The following is a 26,563-nucleotide window of genomic DNA, read 5'->3' as shown; positions in this document are numbered from 1 at the left end:
GGGATTTCAAGGCCTCAGCTGCCTGTTCTGGAGAATGGGTAAGAAGCTACCTGCTTTCAGAAAAGGCAGGGACCAGAGCATTGGGGTGGGGCTGACACTCCCCTCCTCATACCTGTCAGGCCCCGGAATGTCCCCTACTCTTGGTGCCGCACCCAGGTGGGCCTCAGCCACCCAGGGAGGCCCTGAGCTCCTGTTGGGTCCATTTACTGGAGAACAAAGGCATCCGCTCTGCATCCGCTCTGCACAAAGGCGTGACAATGAGCGTGAAGAAAGAGGCAATTTATTCTAATGCTGCTAATTCAGTTCCAGCACAATTAACACAGCTCTGATAATGCAGGAGACAACTGCCAACCAGCAAATCGCTACAAGCCCACAACCAGCTCTGCGAATTCCACCCCACACTCGCCTGGGCGCACAGAGAGCATGCCACGTTGTCCCCGCTTAAGCCCATGACACCTGTTTCCACCTGGGGCTCAGGAGGAAGGTTTCTCAGCTGGCAAGGGTGATTGTTGAGATGTGATACTTCCCTGGGTGCCCTGGGCTAGGACAGAGCCTGCCCAGCCCCTTTGGGACCCTCTCTGCCCAGAGACCCTAACAGCTGAGCCAGGCGGGAAGTGTCCTTGCTATGTGACCTCAGACAAGGAACTCTAGCTTTCTGTGCTCAGTAATCACACAGCTCCTACCTTACAGGATGAAATGTGGTGACACCTGTATTTGAGCCTACCCCAAACATCAACTGTCATCATCATTAGCTACTACCACCTACCTCCCAGCAGGGCCCAGGAAATGGTGGGGGGATGCGCTATGATTAAGCACTACCATGTGCTCAGCATTTTGTAAATGTCCTTTGTACCCCTCCAACCCCCTGTAGCCAGGGGTATAGCGATGATGGGGACCGTGTGTCGGGGGAGGAGGGTACACTTCTACCGTACAGGGAGGAGTGGTCGGAGAGGACAGTGGAAAGGTTGACAGGACCAGGTGGAGGGGGAGGCAGGGCTATTATGACAGTCATGATGGGCAAATGCACTTCCCAACACCTCCCAAGATGGAAACCTGAGTCACTCCCACTTTGCAGATGAGTAAACTGAGGTCCAGCAAGGTGAACTGACCTGCTCATGGGCCTGGGCGAGGAAGCAGTGGTGGGGGGCAGGTGGGGCAGGAGTCTTTTCCAATAAGCCACCCTTCCAGATACCAGCTCAGACCAAGGCCCTTCTCTGTGCAGGTGCGGCCTCACACCTCTCCTCAACCCGCAAATGACCTAGAGTGAGGACAAGGCTGACCCCATTGCCTGGTGGGGTCCAGAGGCCGATGCCCAAGGCCGAGCACCTGTTTGGGGGGTGTACGTGGGTGATGACAGTGGTCACGGCCAGCCAGGGCAGCCCTGGGCATGGCCCCCGCTGCCCGGAGACCCTTGGTTATCACGGTGAGCAGACACCAGCGCTCCGATCAGTCTCCTGCTCATTAAGCTGATGCCGAAATGGAATGAAAACATAATAGCTATTTGATTGGGGGTGAGATATTTTGCATATTGGCTCAGCACTGATAGTGGAATTTCATCAACTCCCTTTTTTCATGCTTTAAAACTGAATTACAGAGACAGCCTCTGTGCAGTGGGATGATCCCAACTCCTTCCAATTCCCGGAGCAGTAATGATTAACGAACTCCTGGCTTTGATAGCAAGACAACTGAGGGGTCCTTCTGAATAACTGCCTTGAAGAAAGCAAGAGCTGGTAGCCGAGGAGGGAATGAAATCCCTCCAGACTTCACCCCCCAGGTCGACCTTCCAGGTGGGTGCTGCTGGAGATGGCTTGAAGCACTGGCTGCCCAACCCCCCACCCCACTGCCACAGAATGCACCTTGTTGAATGGGGGCAACTCTGACCATCCCCCGACCAGGCCATTGGCAATGTGAAAGAACCAGGGCAAAGGCCCAGTGAGCCCCCACCTGCATTGGATCTTGCCCTTATGCCTGCCCACTGCATGGGCCATTTATGCCTCTCTGGGAACGTCCTCTGTAGTCCCAACTTACAGGGGAGGAAACAAGGACAGGCATCTGCCAGGCACCCCCTTCCTGTGTCCGAGTGGGATTTTAAATGCAGGCTCCCTGGCTTGGGGGGCAGGTGGACACTGCAGGGTTATGTGCCCCGCTCCTCTCTCACCAATATCCTGGGCTGCCTGGGGAAATTCAGAGCTGGGAGAGGGTCACCAGGCAGAGCCTGGGATCTGATGGCTCATTTTTAATCCTTGTTCTTTCATTCACTCACTCATCAATTCACTAGCTCAGTTCTTCACTCACTTTTTCATTCACCCATCCTTTCCTGAGTCCACCAAGTGCCAGACCCCACCGGCATTGGAGACCCTGCAGCAACTAAGATGTTCCCCTAAGAAAGAAACATGAAAAATGCAAGTGTGGCCTTTGCCACAAAGAAGAGGTGGAGGTGCCAGTCAGGGAAGGCTTCTGGGAGGAGGCAACAAATGAGTGGTGACCTAGAAGGGGACAAAAAGAGGTTGCCTGCTAATGGGGCCAAGGAAAAGCATTCCAGGCAGAAGGAACAGCAGGACGTTGAGGCTGGTGACCTTGTGCAGGCCATGCCTCACTGAGTCTGGTTTCCTCGCTGAAAGCCTGGAATGACAGTAACCTCCTGTCATGGGCTGGGGTCAGGGTTCAGGCAAGATGGTGCCAGTAGGTGCTGAGCACAGACTTGTGGTTATTATTACAACTGTTATTATTTCAGCTCTCCATGGAAGTGCCACCGGGCCCTCTAGAGGTGGAGATGGAGGTGTCAAGGGCTGGGGTGCTGAGGGGCTGGGGGCTAGGGAGGGCAGTACAGGCAGAAGACTGGCAGAAGGCCTGGCCTCCTGTCTTGCTGGCTCTGGGCAGCCAGTGGACAGGTGGGGCTCAGTGCTGCCAGGAGAGAAACCCTGGCCTCTGGGTGGCACAGTGGCCAGATAAGGCCCTGATAACAGAGAGAAAATAGCAACAGATTCAGACTTTCCCACCGCTGGGCCGCGGGCAGCTCAGGCCATGGCAGGGACAGACAGGTGGTAGGGACAGCCCTGCTTTCACTGAGGGAGCCATACTCTAGGGGGCTCAGGGTGACAGGGACCCTGTCATTCTGGGGGCTCAGCAGACAGAGCTGGGTCTGAACCCTGACCTCTCATCAGGAGGCAGCATGACCTCTGGTGACGCTCCCCTTCCTGGGTCCTGGCCAGCACGACTGGATGCTATTAAACCCCTTCCCAGACAGGAGGGCTTTAGTCCAGCTAGTGTTTGACAGACAGGAAACCAAGGCACAGAGTGCAGGGGCAGCTGGTTGCCCTGGGCAAGCACCCGCCTGTTAGCTGCACCCTACAACCTGCAGTCTCCACTCACTGTCCAAGGCCCATATGACCAAGTGCCTCATACTTATGCACATTTCTGACAAGCAGCTGAGTTGCTTTCCAGGCCCAGGTGGACGGAGAGAAGCAGGTTAGAAGAGGTGAGTGCTGGGTAGGGACAAGGCAGAGTCAGGACCAAGCCTGGAGAAGCAGGAGGGAGCCCAGTATATGGGGCTTTGGTGAAGACAGGGTATCCCTAGAGTGGAGAGGCCCCAGACAGTCCAGGGTCTGATGAGGACAGCTTGTGCTATCCAGGGGGACAGGGGCATGCCCAGTAGGGCCTCTGATAAAAAAGGATCACTTAATCAGAAGTTCTTCAACAGTTTCTTTAACATGAACAGAGGCAGGTTTCTGGACCATTGGCTCATTGGAGATCACAGCAGCAGAGGGGTGGGGGCCCTCTTGAGGGGTACAGGCACCCACAGGAGGAGGCTGGAGCTCTGGGAGAGCCTCTTGGACACCCAGCCAGGCCCTGGCACTGAGCATCCCTCTCGGTGGGTTCTCTCATGCCCACTTCCCACCAGGAGGCTGAGAACTGCCACAGATATCATATAGAGCCTGGTCATCTCAGTGGGTCCATCTCCTGCCCACCCCATTCCCCTCAATATGGCCTGAACTGCCTGCTTCTCTCCTCACCACTGCCAGTTTGGGGTCTAGTCCATCAGCAGAGCAGGTGCCTCTTCTGGGCCCGAGCTCTTTCCTGCTCCACCCTCACTCCCAGAATGACAACCAAACCCCTTCCACTGCTCTGGCTCTCCACCCACAGCGCCTCGGCCTATGCTGTCCCTCTGCCAGGACACTCTCTTGCCCCGTCTCTGCCAGGTTAAGGCCTTCTTACCACTCAATTAACTCTTCCTCCCACAGTCTGTGTGTCCCTGGAGCCTCACATTTATTTGCAAGTCATTTGTGTAATTTTCATGAGAGTGGGGGGTGGGAGAGCTGGTCAGCTAATGATCCCTGCTGGCCCTGAAGTGCCCAGAGGGAGGATGAAGGGTGACCCACCTGTAACCAACTTCAAGGAAGGCACTGCCCCAGTCACCCTAATGGGGTGTTCAAGGACTGCACCAATGGCCATGAGGATAAGGGTGCTGTTGGTGACACAGAAGGTCCCAGTAGAGTGCAGAGGGGTCTCTGGAGCCTCAATAGGTACAAACTAGGAGGGCCCACAGGCCCCTGCTGTGGCCTGCCAGTGGCTCTCATCAACCCAGGATCAGTCCCAATGACAGCTAGGGTGACCACAAAGAGGATGTTGGCAAGATAATCTTGGCTTATTTGAGCCGGCAGCCTGTTCCTCTGAGAAGATCAAGCATCTGAACCTCTGCCTGTTCTGGGGACTTGGGCCCAGACGCTCTCCCTCACTGGGCCTGCCCCCCACCCCTACCTGGACTGCACAAGTGGGCCTGGGGCAGAGGAGACATGGGGACTGAGCAGCTTGATTCTCTACTTCTCCACCAAGGGTCAGCCAGGCACTGATTGAATGTACCCTGTGACAGAGAACTCATACTCTTCCTCCAGAGGTACAGATCTGGGTCCCTGGCCCTGCGCCTCTCAGGTCTTGGTGTGCCCATCACATCTGCTGTGTATACCTGCCAGGCTGTAAGCCTCATAGCTCAGCAGGCACCCAGGCCACGCCTGAAAGTGCTGGTGACTGAGACTGTCCCAGTAAGCCACGCTGGAGGAGGGTGGCTGTCATAAGCAACACACCCTGGGCCATCTGAGGGCAAAGAGATGCCCTTAGCATCAAGCACAAACTTGTAGTGCCTGGGGCGTGCCAAGCAGGGGCCCCACGTTCTCTCGGAACACAGAACCATGCTCTCATGGACAAGAGCCACTGGGACCTACTCCAGCTGCTAACAAATTAAAAAGATCTTATGGAGATATAATTCACATACAATAGAGTGTTACTCAGCGTTTAACAGTGTGTTTATTAAAAGTTGGGAGGGACAGTCATATGTGCCCAAATAAAACCCAGGGCCCCCTGTGGCCCAGTCTCATGCAAAGACACTAGCACCTTTCCTTGTCAACTCTCCCACACTCCCAGCCACCCAGAGCCTCTCACTTGGCCCTAAACCCAGCCAGGCCCATGCCTTTGCCCTCCCTTCTTGCACTTGAATGTTCTTTGTCCCAGCTTCTCTCTCCTTTCTCCCAGGTCCCTTCTCCCCAGACCCTCTCAATCACAGTCCTGGCAGCCGGGCTGGCTACCACCAGACCCCACTGGAAGGGTGTGGAGGAGGCCTAGATGCCAAGGACAAAATAAACCTTCCTCTCAGCAGAAGGTGGGTGGGTGACAGGTAAAGGCCAGCAACCACACTCATGTGGATGTCTTGTCCCTGTGTCCCCATTATGCCTGGGGGCTGCTGTAACCAAGAACAGCTCCAGGCCCCAAAATGAGACCCACTGTCCACCTGTGCAGCTTCTGGGACAGGAGGACCTCCTCCCAGGCCTCAGGGCCCCCTTGCCCTGTGGCTACCCTCTCCTCCTTAGGCCTCAACTTCCTGGCCAACTGTGGTCAGCTTCCCAGCTCCTTCTTCCCAGGGCTGTCAGCACAGATGCTAAGGTCACTTTCTCTTGTGGGTGGTTGTCTATACCCATGTCTTCCACTGTACTCACCTGGAACCCTCCACACCTTGACCCGCCCTCCTCTGCTCAGCAGCCCCCATGGCTTCCCATCTCTTTCAGTGCCAGAGCCGAATCTCAGCCCATGCCAGTATCCCAGCTCTGCAACAGCACTGGGCACATAGTAGGAGCTTAATGAATACTGGTAACTGTGATGGGTTTGGAGTTGGGAAACAGACTGCTCACAGATGGCCTGGCTCAGAGCCGGTATGGCTGGGAGCCTGCCGGGCTCCCACAGAAGTCTGGGGTAGAGGAGTGAGGGGACTTGGGGAATCTTGTTTGGCCCCAGAGGGGAGCCTTGGGGTCTAAGCCCATGTGTGGGTGGATGACGAGGGGCTGAGCCTGAATCTTGGGGTGTGCCACCTCCCCTTCCAACTCTCTGTTCCCTGAGACCAGAGCCCAGGCTCTACCAGCTACTTGCTGTGTGGCCAGGGCCAGCATGCCTCTCTCCACTCTATGGGGGTGCTCACCTACCTCCCCAACCGTGGTGCAGGGAGAGCAAGGGTGTACAATGACTGGCACCCAGGGCCCCTCCCTCCAGGAGCTGGGACATAAGTGCACAGCCTTTGACAGTTTATGAAGCTCTGCCAGGACCTCTTCAATACTGGCCTGTGGGGAAACTGGTTCCTCTCTACAGATGGGGAAACTGAGTCAGGGAGCCCTACACTAGCCCCCACCTGGCCTCATCGCGGGTCTTGGGCTATCTGCCCACACAGCTATTCAGGGCAAGGCGGAATTAAGCTGGGCCACGTTCTGGGGCATATGGCTCTGAGCTTAGGGAGCCTGCCCAGGCCTTGATCTACACACCTGGCAATCGGGTACTGACACACTGACCTTGTAGTGCTGCAATAAGGAGTGGATGGGAAAGGGCTTTGCAGGAGGTGAAGATTCCCCAGATGTGAGTTATTCCTAAGAGTATATAACTCCTTCTACCAGGTTCCTGAGAGCCTGCACTTGCTAGGTCAACCTGAGCAAACAGGTTCAGATGGTGTGTGTGTGTGTGTGTGTGTGTGTGTGTGTGTGTGTGTGTGTACATTAGGCTGGGGGGGGGGGGGGGACACACTGTGGCATCGCAGATACCATGAACAGCTAAGACAGTATAGCATAGAAAATAGCAAGTGGGTGTGGAGCAAGGGATTCTCGTAGGAGGAGGCGATATTAAAGCTGCAACTGTGATAAGGAAGACCACTCCAGACGGGGAACTGTCAATGCAAAGCCCCAGAAGCGGAAAGAGTTGGTGGGTTCTAGCTCTGCCGCTGAGGATGGTGGAGGTGGAGAAGCAGTGGGGCTAGAGCACTAGGCAGCTGGCTGGAGGTTTATTCTCAGCAACCGAGAAGCTAAGCAAAGACTTCAGGCTCTGTACTGAAGGGAGGTCAGCTGCTGTGGATGGCCACCACCTACAGCCAGCCACCCAGGTAGCTGGGTGCCACCCCCTTGGCCTCTATCAGGACCCTATCCTGCCCCAAGCCTGCCCCCTCTCTAGGGCCAGGGCCATCAGGCAGGTTCACCACCCTCCCCCCTCGCCTCCCACCCCTGTCCTCAGGGGCAGGGGCCGGGCGGGGCAAGGCAGAGAAAGGGGAGGCGGAGGAGGCGGGAAGAAAGAGCGGGGCCTGAGAAAGCCCAGCCTGGCTGATAGGGGAGAGATTGGTTTCAGCCGGAGCTGCGGGCCTGCCAAGTCCACATCCTATCGCGCGGCCTGCACTTACTCAACATTCATCTCCGCTCAGCTCAGAAACTTTATCAACGCTGGAGGTTGGCGCCATCTCTGGGCCTGGCCACTCCCCGCCCTCTGATGGGCCTGATAGCCACTGATAGATTACACGAGATTGTTTCACTCCGAGGACAGATTACTAATACTCCCAGGGGAGGGGGTGCAGACCACGTGGCCTGGGCTGGGTGGGGAGGGGCCAGGCCACTCGTGGGCCCTGGAGAACTCACTTGGGGCCGTGTGGCAAAGACCCCGGCATGTGACTGATGGGGAGGTGAAGGGGAGAGGACACGGCATGGGGTGAGAGTGGTGGTCAAGGCCATGGGCCATGGCAGAAGCAGCCAAGGCCACAGCATAGAGTGGCAAGCAGGAAGCAGCCTGGGGAGAAGACAGGGAAATAGTGCCGAGAGAATAAAGCACCACGGGCTCCAAAGAGATTCTCTCTCCCGATGGGCCGATAAGGCTGATAGATGGGAGCGGGGCTGCAGCTAATGGAGCCATCGCCCGGTGGCCCCCACGTCAGATGGATGGAGGCAGACTGTTTCTTGGAAGAGGACAGGGCTCCAGAGTGACAGGGCCCTGCCATCTGATAGGCGGGGCAGGACACCCCGAGGGGAATTGGCAGGTGCTGAGCCTTCCTCAGCTCCAGATTTCTCCTCTCACCTCCGGGGCACCCGACCCTCAGGCACTACTACACTAGGTCCTGCACTGTGTGAGAAGGGCCTGTCATCATCAGTTTACCAAAGATCTATGGCCCCAGGAGATGTGGGAACTCTAGGCCCATTCACCTCCTCTTCTAGGAGGTGGGGTCCTGCACCCATACCCCCCAGGCTGTCCTGATGCTCTGGACACACACCCAAACCTGGAAGACTCTAGTGTCCAGGGAGGAAAGAAGAAGCTGATCCTCTGGGCTGGCCTTTTCCCCCGGTGGGTTTGGCCAGGTCTCAAGCAGCAAATCTACTCTGCTCCCACTGCAGAGATGGGGAAACCCAGGCACCTTCCCAGGCCCGCGAGGAGCTGGAGACTCTGCAGGGCCTGAAACTGTACCTCTTGGCTCAGGGCGGCCCTCATCCCCATGGGGTCCAGAGCCACAGCATCCAGGAATCTGGGGTGGAAGACGCCTGCCCTCAAATCCTGCAGGACAGGGCCCTTGTCCACACTGAGCCTGTTACCTCAACTAACTAGGGGCTAAAACATCAGCCTCAAATTCATACACAGAGCCCGGCTGGAATGGCTCAGTGGTTGAGCATCGATCTATAAACCAGGAGGTCATGGTTCAATTCTCTGTCAGGGCACATGCCCGGGTTGCGGGCTCCATCCCCAGTGTGGGGCGTGCAGGAGGCAGCCAATCAATGATTCTCTCTCATCATTGGTGTTTCCATATCCTCTCCCTCTTCTTTCCTCTCTTAAATCAATAAAAATATATTTTAAAAAATTCATACACCGAGAGTAGAATGGAGGCTGTGGGAGTTTGAGGGGGGTGGGGACTTACTGTTCAATGGTGACAGTATTTGTTGGGATGATGGTAATTTTCTGGAAATGGATAGTGCCAATTGTTGCACAACCTTCTGAATGTATTTAATGCCACTGAATTGTATATTTAAAATAGTTATAATGATAAATTTTATGTATATTTTGCTACAATAAAAAAAAAATCTGTCACCTACCTAGTGTCAAGGAGCACACAGCAGATGCTCCATTAAATGTCTGTTCCTTTCCTCAGGGATTCAGAGACACAGATCCCTACCCAGGTGCATAGCCCTCTGCAGTGATATGGGCTTCCCCACCACCATGCTGCCTCAGGCCATCTGCCAGATGTAGAGACTAAGGCCAGGGCTTGCTGGGGTCTGGCCCTGCAGCCATGGATGGGATGGGGATGCTGAGGGGTCATGGAGAGTCCAGAAGGCAGGCCAGACCAGTTGGCCCATCCCATGAATGGCCCTGGGCAAAGCTCTGCTGCTGGTCACAGTTTGGCCCTGCTAGGCTCCCGAAGAAGGGTCTAAGAGTTCCTTGGCAACCATCTCCAAGCCCTGCAGCCCAGGAATACCCAGTGAGACTGGATTGAGCCCCAGGCCTGCGCAAAGCAGTCCGTGTAGCCCCTAATGGGCTCCTCACCACCTTGGAGGGCCCCACCTGAGGCGTAGGGGTTTCAGGGACTGGCTTAAGGGGACCCAGTGAATGGAGGGCTGGGATTTGCATCCAGGCCCTGTGGCTCCAAAACTGTCAACATTGACCCCTCTAGGGTGAATGAGAGCCACGGTGATGACAGTCACCTTGGGGCCTGGACATTACAGCTTTGAGCCAAACCCTCTGACTTGTCAAACATTGGCTTGTGTCTGGATTCCCAGAACCCATTGGGCCAGGACAGAGTAAGTGGAGAGGAAAAGTCTGGTGCTTGAGAGGGAGGAAGAGGAGGAGGAAAGGGGGAGCCTCATGCACAGTTCCTCTATCCCAGCTCACATCCTGGGCTCCCAGGCCATGTGACTGTCCTAGAGCCAGGGCTAGGCGGCATACTGGGGTGGTGCTGGCATTTGAACTGGGCCCTGACTGTGCTGGTCAATGCACGGCAGGGGCCTGGCACTTCTCTCACCATGATATCTCATTCCCTGCTCAGAGCTTCGCCTCTGTTGTTCCCTCTGCCAGGAACATTCTTCCCCACACACCACCACCATCCCAATGTCTCTGCTTAAAGTCTGCTTCACTGTGGCCCCCTTGCCTTCCTTGACCACCAGCCTCCAGCTACAGGGGATCCCTCCATTGTTAGGGATTTTTTTCTTCTCTACCTCCGCATCAACCTTGGTTTCCATGAAGGCAGGGACTGAGGCCCCACCTGTGAAGGTCACCAGGGTCCCTGGTTCAGGTCCCCACCCCCTCCCCCCCACAATAGATACTCATTACAAGTTAGAGGTCAGCCTGTATGTCCCAGTTCCCAGACAGCCAGACCCTGAAGGAGTGAGCCCCAATCTTGCCTCGGGGACAGGGACCTTGATGCCACTGTGTAAGAACCCCAGCTCCTGCACTTTAGGGTTCTGTCTATAACACATTCTCTTGCAGGCATTAACTTTTTCTTCCCGTTTCCTTTTCCCCTTGGTTTTGCTTTATTCTCCTGGGAGGGGCCAGGATGGAAATAGATTTAGAAATCAGTTGAGGGATAACTTATTGAGCACCTACTGTATGCCTGGCACTGTCCTGGGGAAGACAGAGATGCTTGCAGAATGGGGACTCCCCTTGGAGAGATTTCCAGGCAGGTGTTAGGAGACCCCTCCCAAGTGAAGCTGCCCAGACTGTCCTTCCACTCTCATGCACTGAATCCCTGTGACCCTCACCCTCCCTACCCCTGGGAGGCACCATCACCCCATCTTAGGCCCAGAGAGGTGAGGGGCTCAGCTGAGGTCATACAGTGGCAGTCTGGTACTGGCCCGATGGCCCCCTCCCTGTTTCCTCCCCTTAGATCTCAGCCCAAATTCGTTCCTTTCTCACCCCTCTGCTATTTTCCACTTACGCATTTTTGAAAACACCCACGCCTGTGGCTGTTTTTTGGGTCACCGAACCCTGCTGGTGCCATGGGAGCTGGGGTGGGGGTGGGGGTGGGGGCTCTGGCTGGGCCTACCTGGGCCCAATCTTGCTGACAAGATATCCCGTGGGGTGCAAAGTGACTTTGAACACAAGAATGCCCCAAACTTGCTTGAATACTTCCTACAGATATGGTTTCCTGTCATGTAAATTTCTGAAAATGGGAAATCTGGAAGACCCCAAGTTTCTAGAATATGCCACAGAAAGAGTAGGGAGCCCCCAGACAACTTCCTTCTCCTTGTGTGGATGGGAAAACTGAGGCTCAGGAGCAACAGGGCTTGCTGGAGGACACAGAAACCGCCTTGGGAGGCAGAGACCAGACCCTCAGATTTACAGAGAGGGGAGCAGGTCTGGCAAACGGGTTGGAACTGTCATTCATGAAGTTGGTGCTACAGAGAGCCTGGCAGAGCCAAGTTCTAAATAAAAATCATAGCTGGAGGAGGGCAGAGTCGGGGGACAGCATGCACATGGTCTGGAGGTGCCAGACATAGGGAGTAGAAGGGGAGGTTGGCCAGCCTTGAACTGTCCCCACCCAGCTTTTGAACTTGGTGTTCCCATCTGGGAGTCAGAGTTGTCAGTGCTGATCTCAGGAACACACAAATCCTGGCCCCCAATTTCAGGCTGTGAGGATCTGCGCTCTGAGGGTCAGCAGGAGGTCATCTAAAGGCCAACCTACCCATTCCTCGGCTCCCATGCAAATGCAGAGCCTCAGCAGCAAGGTCTGGAGAGGCCAGCCCTTCAAAAGCTGGGGAAGGGGGGATTTCCACCAGGAGGGCAAGGTCTGGGTGGGACACTGGAAGCGGCCCCACCCCTCAGTGAACAGCCAATCCCTGTGTCACACTCATGCTTATTTACATACCCTGCTTCCATTAACTGCCAACATACAAGTTAGGACCTTGGTTCCCTGGCTGAGGGGGTGCCTGCCTGGAAGCTGTTGGGTAGGCAGGGTTGGGGGGCCAGGCTAGGGTTACTGGGCTCAGGGGACTGAACTCTGGAAGGGCCTTGGTTGGGAGATCAGGCAAGGGGTTCTGAGGGTGGGGGGGAAGGCTAGGTTCTGGGGGCCCTGAGCTCTGGGAATGCCAGATTCTGGGGTGCCAGGTTGAGGGACTTGGGCTTTGAGGGGCTGGGTTGGGCTCTTGGGCGGAAGTTGAGGGGGATTGGGCTGGGATCTGGGGGTGCTGGGCTCTGGAAGTGCCAGACCAGGCAAGGGGGGGCTGTGCTTTGGACTCTAGGGGGCGTCAAGCTGGAGTGGGTACTGGGCTCTGGGATGCCAGGCTGGGGGCCTGGGCCCTGAGGGCCTAGGCTGCGCTCTGGGGGAGACTACGTTCTGCGGGAGCAGGTTCTGAGAGTGCCAGGCTCTGGGTGACTGGCCTGCCCCAGCCCCAAGTCTGGAACACAAGGGGCCGCTTGCAGCCTGGGGAAGACTGGTTATAGTGCAGGCTCTTCCTTTTCCTCTAAGGTTCCCTTAAATCCTCATATTCTACCTACTTCCCCTACCCCCAATTAAGAACTCAGAGGGGGAAAGATACGGACCCCAGGTCACACAGCTAGGATGTAGCAGCACAGCTAGAACCTTGTCTCTCTTCCCCCCCACCCCTCTCAAAGGCTAGGTCCTTCCTTCCAGGGTAACTTCTTAATTTTAGCTGCTTTGTCTCAGGGAGGGCTATATTTTGGCTTCCTTTGCAAAATGATGATGATGATCATAGCTTTAAGAGAACCTGAACCCCCTAGCTTTCACCACTTTCTTGGGACTCCATGAGTTGTGGGGTGGTGGGCTCCCGGGTGTGTGTGTATGAGTGTGCTCATGCTTTTGTTCTTGGCATTTTGGTGGGTGAGATAAGGGAAACAACAGAACTGCTCAGAGCAGCAGGCAGATAGATAACAGCGATAGGACTCCTCCACCACACAGGCCTATCACCCTTTTTATCACAGTTCCCTTTTCTTTTTTCCTTTCTTGTTGGGGAGGGGTAGGATGGGACATACCCCCACACCCAGCCCCCAAGTGTGGCAACCAAGGGGTGGGGCCTCCCTCTCAGGCTCCCTCCAGCTGTGTCCAACACACCCAGGATCTTCACCCAGAGTTCTCAGCTGGAAGGGGTAGGGGTACTGGGGTGGTTGTCAATAGCAGTGGGCACATCAGTCCTTGCAGAGTGAAGAGACCCTGGATCCTTCTCATTAGCTCTCTAAAGGGCTCTCCTGAGGGGGGATGACTCCCCACTTCATGGAGGAGGGCAGGGAGACTCAGAGAGGATACAGGACAAAAGTAGGTGGGGCTGGGATTTGAATCTGGGCCTTGAGACTGGGTGCTGAGCTCCTCCCTTGAGGCATCCTGCGAGGCCAGGATGGGCACAGCTGCACAGGAACGGGGAGCCCTCAGGGGAGTTGGCCACAGCAGGTGCCTGACTCCCAGCCCAAGGCCTGCAAGGCAGGTCTTAGTATCTTCAGCCACATTTTACAGATGTAGAAACTGAGGCTCAGAACAGGGCAGTGCCTGTGAGCCACAGAGAGGAGGCAGGCTAGACCCCACACTCTATGATCCCTCTGTCTCTGGTAAAAATGGAGGGTTCTCTAAGGAATGGACTCCCAGGCCCATTGGACAAATGTTCCAGAACCACCTGCATTACTGACAGGGCCCTGGGCCTCTGCAAACCAGAGCTATTTGCCAAAGAGTCCAGGAAGAATGCTGGTAGCATTCATGGAGCATGTGCAGCAGGCAGACCCATACAGGGTGAGGCAATGGTAGGTTTACAGCTGTTTATATGGAAAATAATAGTGATTAATAAATAATACAAGAATAAACTCTGATTCCCATATTCACAACTATAAACCTACTTTTGCCCCACCCTACTGTCCATGCCCCTCAGAGAACCCTTGAGTTCTTGATGCTTTTCCCATTTCTCTCCTGTCTCATTCCTCAAAGGCCAAGGAGGCCAGAATTGAGATTATGCCCATTGTTCTGGTGAGGAAACTAGGGTCCAGAAACATTAAGTCACTTGCCCAGACCACCTGCCCAAGGGGCAGGAATCAAACCCCAGGTACCCCATTCTACACTTGTCCCCCTCACCTGTATATGCTCCCATTTTACTAAAAAATAGCTGACTTCCCTTAGAACACTGAAATAAATCAAACTCCCAAAGACAGAAAGAAACCAACTTTATCATAAAAGGAGCCAGTTTTCTGGGGGCAGACGTAGAAGCACCTATCACCTACTGCTCTTGGACATGGCTGTGTGGTTCAGAGCAGTAAATCACCTTGACCAGGCCTCTAAACCAGTGTCTTTATTGCTCCCTCCCAAGCTGTGTGACCTTGGGTGAATTGTTCAACCTCTCTGAGTCTGAATCCTCCAAGGAGAAATGAGGTCAGAGATGCCCTTCTCAGGGCTGCTGGGAGTACTCTTCAGGATAACACAGGTCAAGTCCAGGCCTGGCATACAGCCTAGTAAAGGGAGGTATTATCTAACAATGGCCACCATTAGGATTATTATAATTGGGGAGTCCCAGAGCCATCCACAAATGCTGCTGACTGTCCACTCAGGCTTCCTGCCTCTGGGCTCACAGAGAATCTCATTTTTTAAAGAGTTGCAGAAAGCGGGGAAATGGCCAGTTGCCCTATGCCTGCCGGGAGCCTCTGCAGTCCCTCTGGAGGGCTCTCTGCAGCGAGGGAGGTGGGCTCTGCCTGACCACTGGCCCAGCTGGCATGTCAAGGCTGCCAGGGCCCTGGTTTCCCCTCCCAAACATCTGGGTGTTCCTCTGCAGGCACCGCCCTCACCACAGCTGCCTCACCTGTCCCTCAGCGGGAGGATTAGCCACACGCCAGCCCTAATCGTTGCTAATCGCACCATCAGCGCAGGATCTCGGATCAGCTGAAGGATGCGGCTTTATCCAGACAGACTCGGAGATGGCACCTCAGTCCCATTTGGGTGCTGCTGTCACTCGTGGCAGCCGGGCAGGCCTCGAAAGGCAGGATGGCTGGGGATGAGGCAGGGAGACAAGTGGGGCGTTGCTTGGTCCCTCAACATTTATTGGGCACCTACTGTATAACCACGCCCGGAGACAGAGACCTGAACAAACAAAATTCCTGCCTTTGGGGGACTGCATCCTTTCCACAGCCTGTGCGCATTTGACAGATGAGGAAACTGAGGCACAGAGCTGTTCCCTAAGAGTTAAGAGTCCAGGCAGGCAGGTCAACTCCTGGCTCAGGCCTGGCATAGTTCAGGAGGATCTGGGACCACCCAGCCCCACTGGGAATTTTGCTTATTCAGGTCTCTGTCTCCTGGACACCGAGAACTGTGTCTCCTGGATACAGTAGGTGCCCAATAATTCCCCCACAGAGTACTTGACCCTCAGGCCTGGGCACAATTCCCTCCAACGTGATTTCTCCTTCTGAGGGAGGCCTGCTCTGCCTTCCCAGCTGGCCCCTGGATGCTAACTTTGTACCAAAACCTGGGAGGTGCATGCACGGCCTGCCCGGGGGCCAGGGAAGGCTGGAGAGACAGCCAAGGGCTCCCCTCCAGGGCCCCCGCCCTCCTCACCCTCCTCCCTACCTTCTTTTTCAAAAACATAATTTATCTGTGTATTATCAAGAAATCCAGACACTTTAATCAGTGAGCTATGAAGTCAGAATTTCCATTCTTATCTGCGGGAGGAGTGGAAATGGAGGAGATAGGCGCAGGAGCGGATCGCTGGTGGGGAATGTTAATGGGTGGAGAGGCTGGGCTATTGGCCACGGAGAGGCTGTATCTCCCCCATTATCAAGGCAGTATCTCGCCAACCATCTCAGCGCAGTAATGGGGCCAGTTCAACTTTCCGAGTTATCACAGGAGCTGAAACCTGCGCCTGCCAGAGGCCCGGACCAGGAGACAGTTCGGGGCAGACTGGGCTCCGGCTGGCAAGGCCGGGAGGGAGAGAGGGACCACTGACCTTGCTGTGGCCCCCGAGGGCCTGGGTGCCAGCCGACCCTCAAGGCCACCAAATGAGTATAGGGCTTCTCCCTCTGCTCTCTGGGAAAATGTTTGGTTTTGGTGGAGCCAGGTATGGGTATATCGAATAGGCGGGGACACTGAGACAGGAGGCCACCTCAAGGTCCCAGTGGGCTGGGTTGTCCCAGGCCTTCCTGAGCTGTGCCAGGCCCATGAAGTGGAAAGATGGATGGTGGTGTGGGGGCACAACAGGTGGGGTTGTGCTGTGAACAGTCTGTCCTCCTACCTTGAGACCTGCAGGGTCCCCTGTCCCTGGCCTGAGACCTTTTACTAGCCCCAATCCCTGGCAGCAAAAAATATCAGTAGGATGGGGACACCCCAGTGGGCTCTGCCCAAAAAGGGGAAGGGACTCACTGAAGGTCATGCAGCCAGTGAGGAATAGCATGGTGACCAGAGCTGGATGCTGCCTGGAACCACAGGAAGGCCTTAGTTTCTGAACTTGAATTTGGACTTCTGAACTTGAACTTGGACATGGCCAGGCCCAGCAGGGAGCACAGAGCTCTACCCTCCCCCAGGAACTTGGTGCAGTGTTAGGTCTGACCTTCAAACTCTCTAAACCTCAGTTTCCCTTTTGTGCACTAGGCTAGTCAATGAGCCTCCCTTGAAGGTAACTGGTGGAAGGCTGTGAGCTCACAGCTAAAGTCCTCGGGACAGAGTAAAGGCTTAAGAAATGCTTGCTGTAATGATAAAAAGCCTGGAGTGATCGAGAATGAACTTGGGGTTCTAGATAAGCTGAGGGTGGATGGAGGAGGCCACGAGAGGCCCTGTGGCTGTGCATAGCTCTGCCTTGGATTTCTCTCCTTTCTTGAGGGGCTAAGTGCCTATTGGCAGAGAAGCCCAAAGATCAGCTGAGAGGGCAGCCCCAGGCCCCTCAATTCCTTCCTGGGAGCTGAGAATCCAGCAATGTCCAGAATGGACTCACCATTGCCTGCAAGGTCCTATTTCTACTGGGGGGCCCTCTGGAAGCCCTTCCTCCAAACCCTACTGCAGGAAGCAGCCAAGACCACCTGGCCCTGGGCCCCTCCCCCTCCTACTCCCTGGGTCTGACTAGCAGGGTGGGGGCTTGATGGAGAAAAGGGAAATTGAGGCCGAAGATTGTGACTGGAGATTGGGAAAGCTAGAGGGCTTGAAGGCATCAAGAGGAACCGAAAGGAAGCAGCCCAAGGGAGCCTGGAGAGGGGAGAGGTACCACTCTGTCCTCTTCATTTTAATTTTGTAAAACAATAAAAATGACACACCAGTTCTGGCCCAGGCTATACCTCCTACGTCAAGTCTCATTTGTTTCACTGAGATGCCCGAAGAGGTCTGTTTCATTTTGTAGGGGGAAACTAAGGCTCATAGAGGCTCAATGACTTGCACAAGGCCCAGGTACTTTCAGAGCTCAGCCCGGTGTCCCCATCTTGCAGAAGTAGAGACAGGCTCAGGAAGGCAAAGTAATTTCTTCACACCCAGAGTCCAAGAACCTCGACCCCAGGATTCTACCTGTCTGTGGCAGTAATACCCATGTTCAGAGATCCCCTTGTGGTCTACCCTCCTGGCCAGGAAGCAACACACCTGCCAGGGGAGACCGGGTAGGGCTCACACAGATGACCCCATCCATCCCATCTCCATGCCACTTATGTGCTGTGTCACTCTGGTGCAGCCACCCACACTCTCTGATCCTCCATTTTTTTGTGTGCAAAATAGATTGGGGACCCTAATCTGAGTGTGTTTCAGGAGAACCACAAGAGAGGATGTCTGCAAAGTGCTTAGCAGGTACATGAGGCCACGAGATTTCAGACACTGGCTGGCTGACTGGGTCTTTGTCCCCATTCCAGCTACAGGACTGAAGGAAGCAGGAGCAGCTGGGCTGGGCTATGACCAGGCCTGGGCTCATGGAAACTGTACCCCATCACCTTTTTATAGGTGGGGAAAACAAAATTCTGAGAGCCCATAGCCTCTCGGCCAAGGGAGGGCAGAATGGAGGGACAGGAGGCCAAGGGGAGGGCCTTCTTATCTGCCTTACCAGGCTCTGGCCCAAGGTCAGCTACTACATTCCTGTCCCAGCGGGGCCACTGCCTTCTCCCAAACATGGGGCTGTGAGGAAGGGGAAGGAGGGGTGGAAGAGCTGGAGAGGCCTCAGGAAGATACAGAACACTGGGGCAGATGGCCTGGAGGGCTGAGCAGGCACTGCCCAGATAAACCTCTGCCCACCTCTATGTCACTCCCAGACATGTTACAGTCTCCCAGGGCCTCAGTTTTCTCACCTGTAAAATGGGTCAACCAATGATGATGAACATAACAGCAGGTAAGATCCCTGTGCAGGAAAGGACTGAGAGGGCTTGAGTGTGGGGCAGACCCAGCCAAGGGCGTGGTATAGTCAGGGCACCCCTGCCCACAAATCCCTCCATTTTCAAAAACGAACATCCAAAGGAGAGGAAGGCAGAAGTTAGGGCTCTGTGTTGAGTGATGGGCTCTTGGGTATCTGGCAAAATATCAGTAATATAGCCAGCAGCTCTTAGGGCCCCAGTGTCCACCCAGGACACAAACCCAGGTCAGCACTTCACAGTTTGCACCTGGGATTTCATGGACCCCTCATGAAGGCCCCAGGAGGAATCTGCTCTTTTTAAGCTCTTCCTTCAAAAGTAGAAACTGAGGCATGAGAGAAGCTACTTGCCCCAGGGTCACAATGAGGCCAGGACTCAAGGCTGAGCAGTGGACCCCACTACAGTGGTCTCCCACTCTGGAGGTGAGGGCTAGTCTGCAGCCCACAGCCCTTAGAGTGTGGCCCAGGCCTGGAACTCAGAGCCCTGGCTCCCTGATGTGGAAGATGGGGGTGAGGATGGAATCCAGAGGCTCCCAAGAAAAGAGTCTCTGTCCTTAGCCCACCTGGTGGTCCCATGAAGCAACATGTTACTCAGCAGCACAAAGCTTAGGTCCCTACCTAATCTGGACCTCAGGTATGCTCCAACTGTTGCTGCTGTGTCCCAGCCATTTTGAGCTCTCAGTATAGCCCCTGGAGCAGGCACGGTGTTATAGGCATTCTACACATGGATGAAGGAGACACTCGTCAACATGCTCAGCTGGGAAGCTGTGTGTTGAGATGAAAGGCTGGGACCCAGGCCTCTTTCAGAACTTAACCATTTCCCCTTTTTCCTCCTTGCCCCAAGTCAGGACTCAAGTCTTGAACTCTTGTGGTCTCATGTCCTCATCTGAAAACTAGGGCAATGAACTGGGATGTGCCCATTGAACCAATGGGCAAACTGAAGCAGAGAGGGAGCACCACACCAATGCTGCCTGGTACCCCGACAGCAACCACTAAGGCTGCCTTCCTGCAGAGATCCCCCACTCCTCCTGGACCCGCTCTCCCAGGCCCACTGCTTTTCTCCTGGCCCAGGCAGTTGCTGGCTGGGAACACTTGGTAAGCCCACCTCCCTCTTTAGGCCTCTAGTTCCCACTTCACCTGTGAAATGGGCACAGGGACACAGGAGACTCTCACTTGGCTGCCTGGCCCTGTGGCCTCTCAACTCTGGGACGGCTTGGCCTAGACCCATCCAGAGTTCAGGAAGGGAGGTGAGGAGGTGGTAGGGGGCGGGGCAGAGGAATATCACTGACTACTCACCAGTACAGCCCCTCCTCTTCCCTTCTCTTCTAACAAAGAAAAGACTCCAGCCCAGAGAGGGCAAGCAATGTGCCGAGATTGCACAGCTTGGGTACTCACTTGGCAAGTCGTGGGGGAATGAGCCAGCTAGGAAGAGGGGTGGCTGGTCACCAGGGGCCTGGCACAGCGAGCTCTGTGGGCCATAGGGCCAGAGAGTGGGCGGGAGATCTTCCCAGGTAAGGCCCTGTAGGTGTTTTACTCTCTGGGAGTTTGGGAAAAGGGATTTCTCCATCTCACATAAGCTGGGAACTACAGATCTGACCTGAATGACCACAGAGATACTGTGGAGGAGGAGGAGGATGGTTCATAGCAGTTGTTTCTGATAATGTGTATTTCTCTTTGATCCTCACAGTGGTGCTCAGGGGCCAGCAATGCCATCACCCAGTTTTGTAGATGGGGAAAACGGGGCTCGCATGGGGTGCGCATTGCCCCTAGTCCCAAGGCCACTAAGTGGCACAGCTGAGATCCCAGCCATGTCATTTCATGTCATGTATCCATTAGATCATTTATCCGACAGAGTTCTGAAAGGCCCTCTTTGTGGGGACAGAACAGACTCAGTCCCCGCTCCCAGGCAGTGAGTGATCAAACAGACTAATGAGGTCTCTGTGGGAAGGGTGGGGTGTGGAGGTGAGAAATGATCTGCCTGTGAGGGGCTCTGAGTGGAGACCTGAGCAGCAGCTGTGCAAAGGCACTGAGGCAAGAAGGGACCAAAGGAAGAGAGAGAGAGAGAGAGAGAGAGAGAGAGAGAGAGAGAGAGAGAGAGAGAGAAAGAAATCCTCGGAGTTTCTGGTTGTGAACAGCCTGGTGAGGGGCTCAGCCCTGATGGGAACTGCCGCAAGTGCAGGCTCTCCTCTTCTCATAGGGCCACATGCAGTGCAGCTTAAAGGAAGCTGATCTCTTACCAGTGGGACCACCTGCCCTGTTCTGCCACAGCCAAGGACACGGAGGTCCACAGAGGGCCAGGAGATATGTTCCCCAGGCCACTCCTGCCTGAATGGGGAACAGCAGACTAGGTCCAGAGAACACACATGTGGCTGTGGCCTCAGTTTCCCCCTCTGTGAAATGGGGACAGTAGCCAAGGACAGCTCCAGGAAGATCCAGCGGTATGATGGCTGAGTGGACAGGTGCCCGAGTGTGGCTCGGCCATCCTATGTGAGGGCCCAGGCCTGGGTCTATGAGGTAGGTGATACCAATCGGCGAGGCAACAGCTGCCTCCAGGAGGAGGCCTGTCGATGGCAGATAGGCTGGCCGGGAGTATTATTCACGAGCCCGTCAAGCCCCAGGAACGTCTGGTTGGCATAGAAACAGGAGATAAGGGGTACAATTAATGGCATCGCATTCCCTCCTCCTTTCTTCCCCAACTGACCCATTTAAATTGCTGGCGGTGCTGGTGCCATGCTGGGCTCCCGGTGACCTCCGGGGAGGGGCTGGCTGGGCAGCCAGGACTAGGCCAGGCTCAGGCCCCCGGGTAGGGCTGGGTAAAGTCTCCCCGGGGACCACTCCTGCACAGGAATGTCTCAGGAAGGAGGCCATGGGAGATGCAGCAAGGGCAGGGCTGGGAAAGACCCCAGAATGTCACTGCTCCCAAAGGCCCATTCTACAGGTGTGGAGATTGAGGCCCTGAGAAGCCCAGAGTCAGGTAGAGAAGAGAGAACTTCAAGAAAGCATCGTGATGTTCAGACATACTGGTTCAGAGTGAGGGGCCACGCTGCCTGTATTTCAATTCTCGCTCTGCCACTTTCTTGGGTGAGAAACTTGACCTCTTTGTGATTCAGTTTCTTTAGATATAAATGGCAATACGAACAGGACCTGCTTTAAGTTAATATGTAGTGTGGCACAGAGTAAACTCTGGATTAGCTATTATTTATGTTATTATTATTATCAAATGAGCTGACTATGTTTCCTGAGGCCCAAGAATAAAGGAAAACCAGGAACGGTTCAGAGCCGGGTGAAGTCCCACCATCAGGAGTGAGAGGCTGAGTTCTCAGGTGCACGAGAACCCTGTTAAAGTCCAGGTTCAGGGGCAGGCACTGTGAGCAAATCCTTCCGGGTCTCTAAATCCTCTGTCCCCTTTGCTCACTATAGCTCAATCCCCATGCCCCCAGGGTGCTTGGGAGGGGGCCAAAGCCAGCTGAAGGCTGAACTTAGTGCCTGTCAACCTCTGGACAGCAGGCACAGTCACACCTGTTTTTCAGAGGCTGTGGAAGGTAAGGTAACCTGCCAACGGTGGCTCAAGTCAGGGGCAGCGAGGTTGCCACAGATCCCTCTTTTCCAGCTTCTCTGCCACCACAGTGGCATTTCAAGGTGGCCCCTGGGAGCCAGGCAGACTCCAGGTGCCTCCCACACATGGAAAGAAAGTGTGCATGGCTCTGTGCAGATAATTGCGCTTACATTCATAAAAACTCACAGAGACCACCTCGTTTCTTTCTGGGGCCTAACCCAGGCTCTCCTGGAACTGGCCCTCGCCAGAAGGCATAGCCAGTCCTACGGGTGGGCGTCAGGCTGCTTCGGAGAGCAGGCGGGTGACTTTGAAGCTCGGAGTAAATTAGTCATCTTGTGGTCACCAATAATTTGTTTAATCAAACTCTGAGAATGTGTGAAAAACACCATCATCTGAGATGGAGCTGGAGTAGCTGTTGGGGCTGGGACTGGTGGGGGCTGTCCGGCCAGGCAAAGCCCAGCCTCTTCTGGAAGTCTCTTCCTTGGCTAACTTCGGTTTCTACCTTGTATCTGGATCCATGGTCCCCAAGGGCTTTCCCACTATAGAGGGACTCTGTGGCCCCTGGACAGCCCATCTGACCTGGGAGTTCACTCCTATCCGCTTTTTTTCAGAAAGGGAAACTGAGGCCCAGCCCCACCCTCCTGACCTCATTCTTGCCTCCTCACACAGGCCATCCCTTCCCTAGAATCTCGTGACTCTCGGCCCTTTATTCCCCTCAACAGCCAGGAATCATCATCCCATTTTTCAGAGTTGGAAAGTGAGGACTGTCCCTTGTCCCTGGGGCAAACCATGGCTAGCCTCTTCCTAACCCCCATTCCAGAAAGTGTCCCTGACTACCCATCTGTTCTCTACCCCTTACCTTGTCTTGACTTTCCACACTGCTCCCAGTCTCACCCACTCCCATCTCCCCAATGTGGTGTGACCCAGTGCTTGCATACAGCAAGTGCTTAATAAAGACATTCTGAATGAATCAAGACAGATGTACACATGTACACAGACCTTCTCTCCTAATTTGGGGGACACACTAAAAAAGAAACCAGCATACTGGGTCCCCCAAAACTCAGCCTGGGCAATAGAAACCACGTTTTGTGTGTGTGTGTGTGTGTGTGTGTGTTTTCAAGTAAACTCCAAGCAGGTTACACCTCACACTTGCCAGAAACGACACCAACCCTAACATGATTCAAGAGGAAAAACACCCTATCTCCTGCTGGAGGTGCCAACCCCACCTCTGGCTGTCTCACACCATCTAATAGAAATCAGGGGCGGGGTATCCTCCCCTGCCTCCCCGCTCCTGGCCAGCACAGTCACTTTCCTTTCATTTTGACGGACTGTACCACCCGCAGGGGGAGAATCAACTTCTTGGCAATTAAGTGTGTTTGGGATGAAAACTAGCCCAGACAGACCAACCCTGGCGAGGACACAGGCCCACGGCTCCTACCCCTGCCCACGTCCAAGGCCCCCACTCGCCCAGGCGAGACCCCCCCCTCTCTGTTGTTGCCTTGAACCGGCGGGGCCTGGTGGCCATAGATAAGGACTCTTATCGTTCTTGGCGATCACCATCCGGCCGACCCGCCCCGGCGTTTATCAGAGCTCACATCGACCCGGGCGGGAGGAAAGCTCAGAGGGGTGGGGGGACCAGGGGTCCCGGGCCTCGTTCTGCCCAGCGCTCCCCGCCAGCGCAGCCGGGCCTATCGTGTCAGCCATCTGGCCGGCCAAGGCCGCGCTCCCGCCTCGCCCTCCCCCGCTCTCACGTTTGAAGTTAATAAATGGAAGCGCCTATCGCCGCCGCCATCGGTTACTCGCCTTATCAGCGCGGCACATCTATCTCTGCGCGGAACAAAAGGCACACAGAGGCGCGGGCAGCTGCGCCCCGGCTTTGGTGAGGGAGCGGGGGACGGCGGCCCCACGAGCTTAGCCTACCCGCGGCCTGGTTGCAGGTGAGGCCAGTGTGGCTGGCGCACAGCTGCGAGGGCTGCACGCACAGCCGCGGGCAGAGGGCAGGCGGGCGGGCGCCGCCGCTTGGTGACAATCAGCGCTCGCATCTTAACGCGCCAAGATCTGCCACGGGGAGGAGGCTCCCGGGGCCGCGGGCTGCAGGGAGAGTGCCCGGCCCCGCCTCCCAGGCCCGGCCCCCACCTCTGCCTGGGTCTAGGGAGCATTGAGGGTGGGCAGCGGGGGCTCACCCTTGCGCGAGCTGCAGTCCCCGTCCCTAAAGTGCACTGTTTGGCCAACCCAGCTGGCCAGGGCGCTCGTCCCGCTCTAGGCCTTATCGGCACTGGCGATCGGTTCCCAACCTGCGATCTCCCTGCCCGCGCTATCTGCATTTCTCATCACGCTGAAACACATACACATACGCACACACGAGAACAGACCGATCAGTAGCGCACAAGGGAGGAGGGGAAAAAGAAACCAGAGAACGCACGCAGATCGGGACCTGTGGGTGGTTTTAATACTTGAGTTGACTTGATAGAAGGCGACTTTCTGAAAATAGGTCCCACTTGCACATTGAGGGAGTCGGATTACGGGAATCCGGATTCCTCCTTGCGTTCCCCCCTCCCCCGAAACTCGGGAGTAGACACTCCCCCAGGAGTTCGCATAGTCGGCTCTGGTAGCAGTGGTCAGGCGAACAGAAGTGGTAGTGCCCACTGCCTGGGGCTGGGCAGCGGGCTGGCCCCTACTACCTGCCCGTCTGTCTGGCCTGGGAGATGCGACCCCCGGAGGAAGTCCCGCGCCTCCGCCCTGGATGCCGAAGCTCCAAGTTATTATTGGCGTGGGGCGGGGAGCCGCGCTTCCTGTGCACTAGCTCTGTTGCTTTTCCCGCAGCCGCGTGGCCCCCGAGAGTGCGGGCGCTCTTACCGCTGGGGCATCAGCAGTGTGAACTCAGTGGCCACCTAGACCCCCGGGGAGAGGCCCTCAGGGCGGATGGGAGAGAAACTTGGACGCGCACAGGGGCGACCCTGGCCGGGGGGAGCCTCTTCTTTGACTTGGAGGGGTGGTGGGTGTTCCCGCAGGCATCCGAGCGCACCTTCTGCTGCCGGTGCGGCCTTGACCGGGTCGGACCTCCAAGAGGCTGTCTCCAGGCATGGAAGGCTGGAGTTTGATACCAGGGCTACAGGACACAGGGGTCTGAGTAGCTGCACGCCCCCGCCCCACCCCCCGCAAGCCACGTGGCTCTTTGGCCAGCGGGAGTGGTAGTGGGCGCCAGCGGGTCCCCGCCACTTGACCATGCATTTCCACGGGGCCTCGGGTGTCCCCTCTTCCTCCCAGGTCTCTCTTTCTCCCTCTAGATACAAAGCCTGGGAGAGTCAACTGCGCGAGATAAGATCACAATTTCAGCCCGTCCCGACAGAGTGATCTTATCAGGATGGGACTTGCAGAATGGAATATTTTAAACTTTATCTGAGCCCAGATCGGGGCCGCCTTATCGCCGCACCATCTCGGGGATGTGGGGGAAGGGTCCGCCACGAGGTGGGCGCGCCCCAGCCACTCGGATCCCGACTGTTTGGGCGGACACCCCTCCCGGCCAGACCCCCGGTGCCAAGCCGAGACGCGGGGGCCCAGCCCGCCGCGGAGATTAGATTGCGGCGCGCTTGGCACAGAGCGCGGGGGGCGCGGCGCGGGGTGAAGGTCGCCGACGGAGCGGGCAGAGCAGGGCGGGCGGGGGGCGGGTGTGGGACGGCGGGGGTCGGGGACGGCGAGCGAGCGGGCAAAGTTTGACTCACGCTTAATCTGCCGGGGATTGCTCTGTTTCCTTCTGGACATGTCTCCGGCGCCGCGTGCCCTCCCGGCGGCCGCCTCTAGCCCCTGGCGGGCGGCGGCGGGCGGCGGGGGCGCAGCGGAGCCACGGGACGGCTCATGCCCTCGGCCCCCGCGCTCCACAGCCACTCCGGCCCGCGCCCCCAGCCCGCCGCAGCCGGCTCGGAGCCGCTGCGGAAACCGGAGGCTCGGCCCCGGCGCTGCAAGCGCGCGGACCGCCGGGGCGGCGGGCGGCGGGCTGCTGCCGGTCCTCGGCTCCCGCGCAGACGCCGCCGCCGCCGCCGCCGCCGCCGCCGCCGCCGCCGCCGCTCAGCTTTTCTCAATGGAACCTGCGGGCAGCACACAGCGAACCGGGAGGCCAGGACCCGGGCGCTCCGGGAGGGCGGGCAGGGAGGGGCGGGACCTGCTGGTCACTGGCGCCTCGCCTCCGGCCCCGCCCCCGGCGCCGAGGGCCCGCCCAGGCCTGCACATAGTTGGCCCCGCCCCTCCCTCAGAGCCGCGGCCCCGCCCAGAGGCCCCGGCCCCGCCCAGAGGCCCCGCCCACAGCCCTGTGTAGACCTCAGGCCTCGACTCCTCCTTCGGCCCTGAAGCTTTGTCCTCAGGCCTCTCTGGGACTCGGCGACCTATTCCGTCTCGCCGCGCCGCGGCATTGCAACCGGCGTGCTCCGGGCCTCTCTGGACCCGCCCCTCAGCG

General features: G+C 56.4%; 1 protein-coding gene across 4 annotated transcripts in view; it reads right to left on the bottom strand.

Annotated features, from left to right (window-relative positions):
• The window catches only part of ZFPM1 (zinc finger protein, FOG family member 1), a 73,380-nt gene extending 46,817 nt beyond the window's left edge, over positions 1-26,563 (bottom strand). For 3 of the 4 annotated variants that reach the window (XM_080643911.1, XM_080643914.1, XM_080643912.1), the window contains exon 1: positions 25,836-26,151. In XM_080643911.1, coding sequence (XP_080500037.1) covers positions 25,836-25,875 — 40 coding nt within the window. In that variant the 5' untranslated portion in view covers positions 25,876-26,151. Of the gene's footprint in view, positions 1-25,835; positions 26,152-26,427 lie in introns of those variants that run through there. The other variant, XM_080643913.1, reaches the window with a different exon arrangement.

This window comes from Plecotus auritus (genome assembly GCF_963455305.1).
Source record: "Plecotus auritus genome assembly, chromosome: 10".
Taxonomy (NCBI): Eukaryota; Metazoa; Chordata; class Mammalia; order Chiroptera; family Vespertilionidae; genus Plecotus; species Plecotus auritus.
Note: the sequence above shows the minus strand (reverse complement) of the source record. Positions and strands in the feature narration are given on the sequence as shown.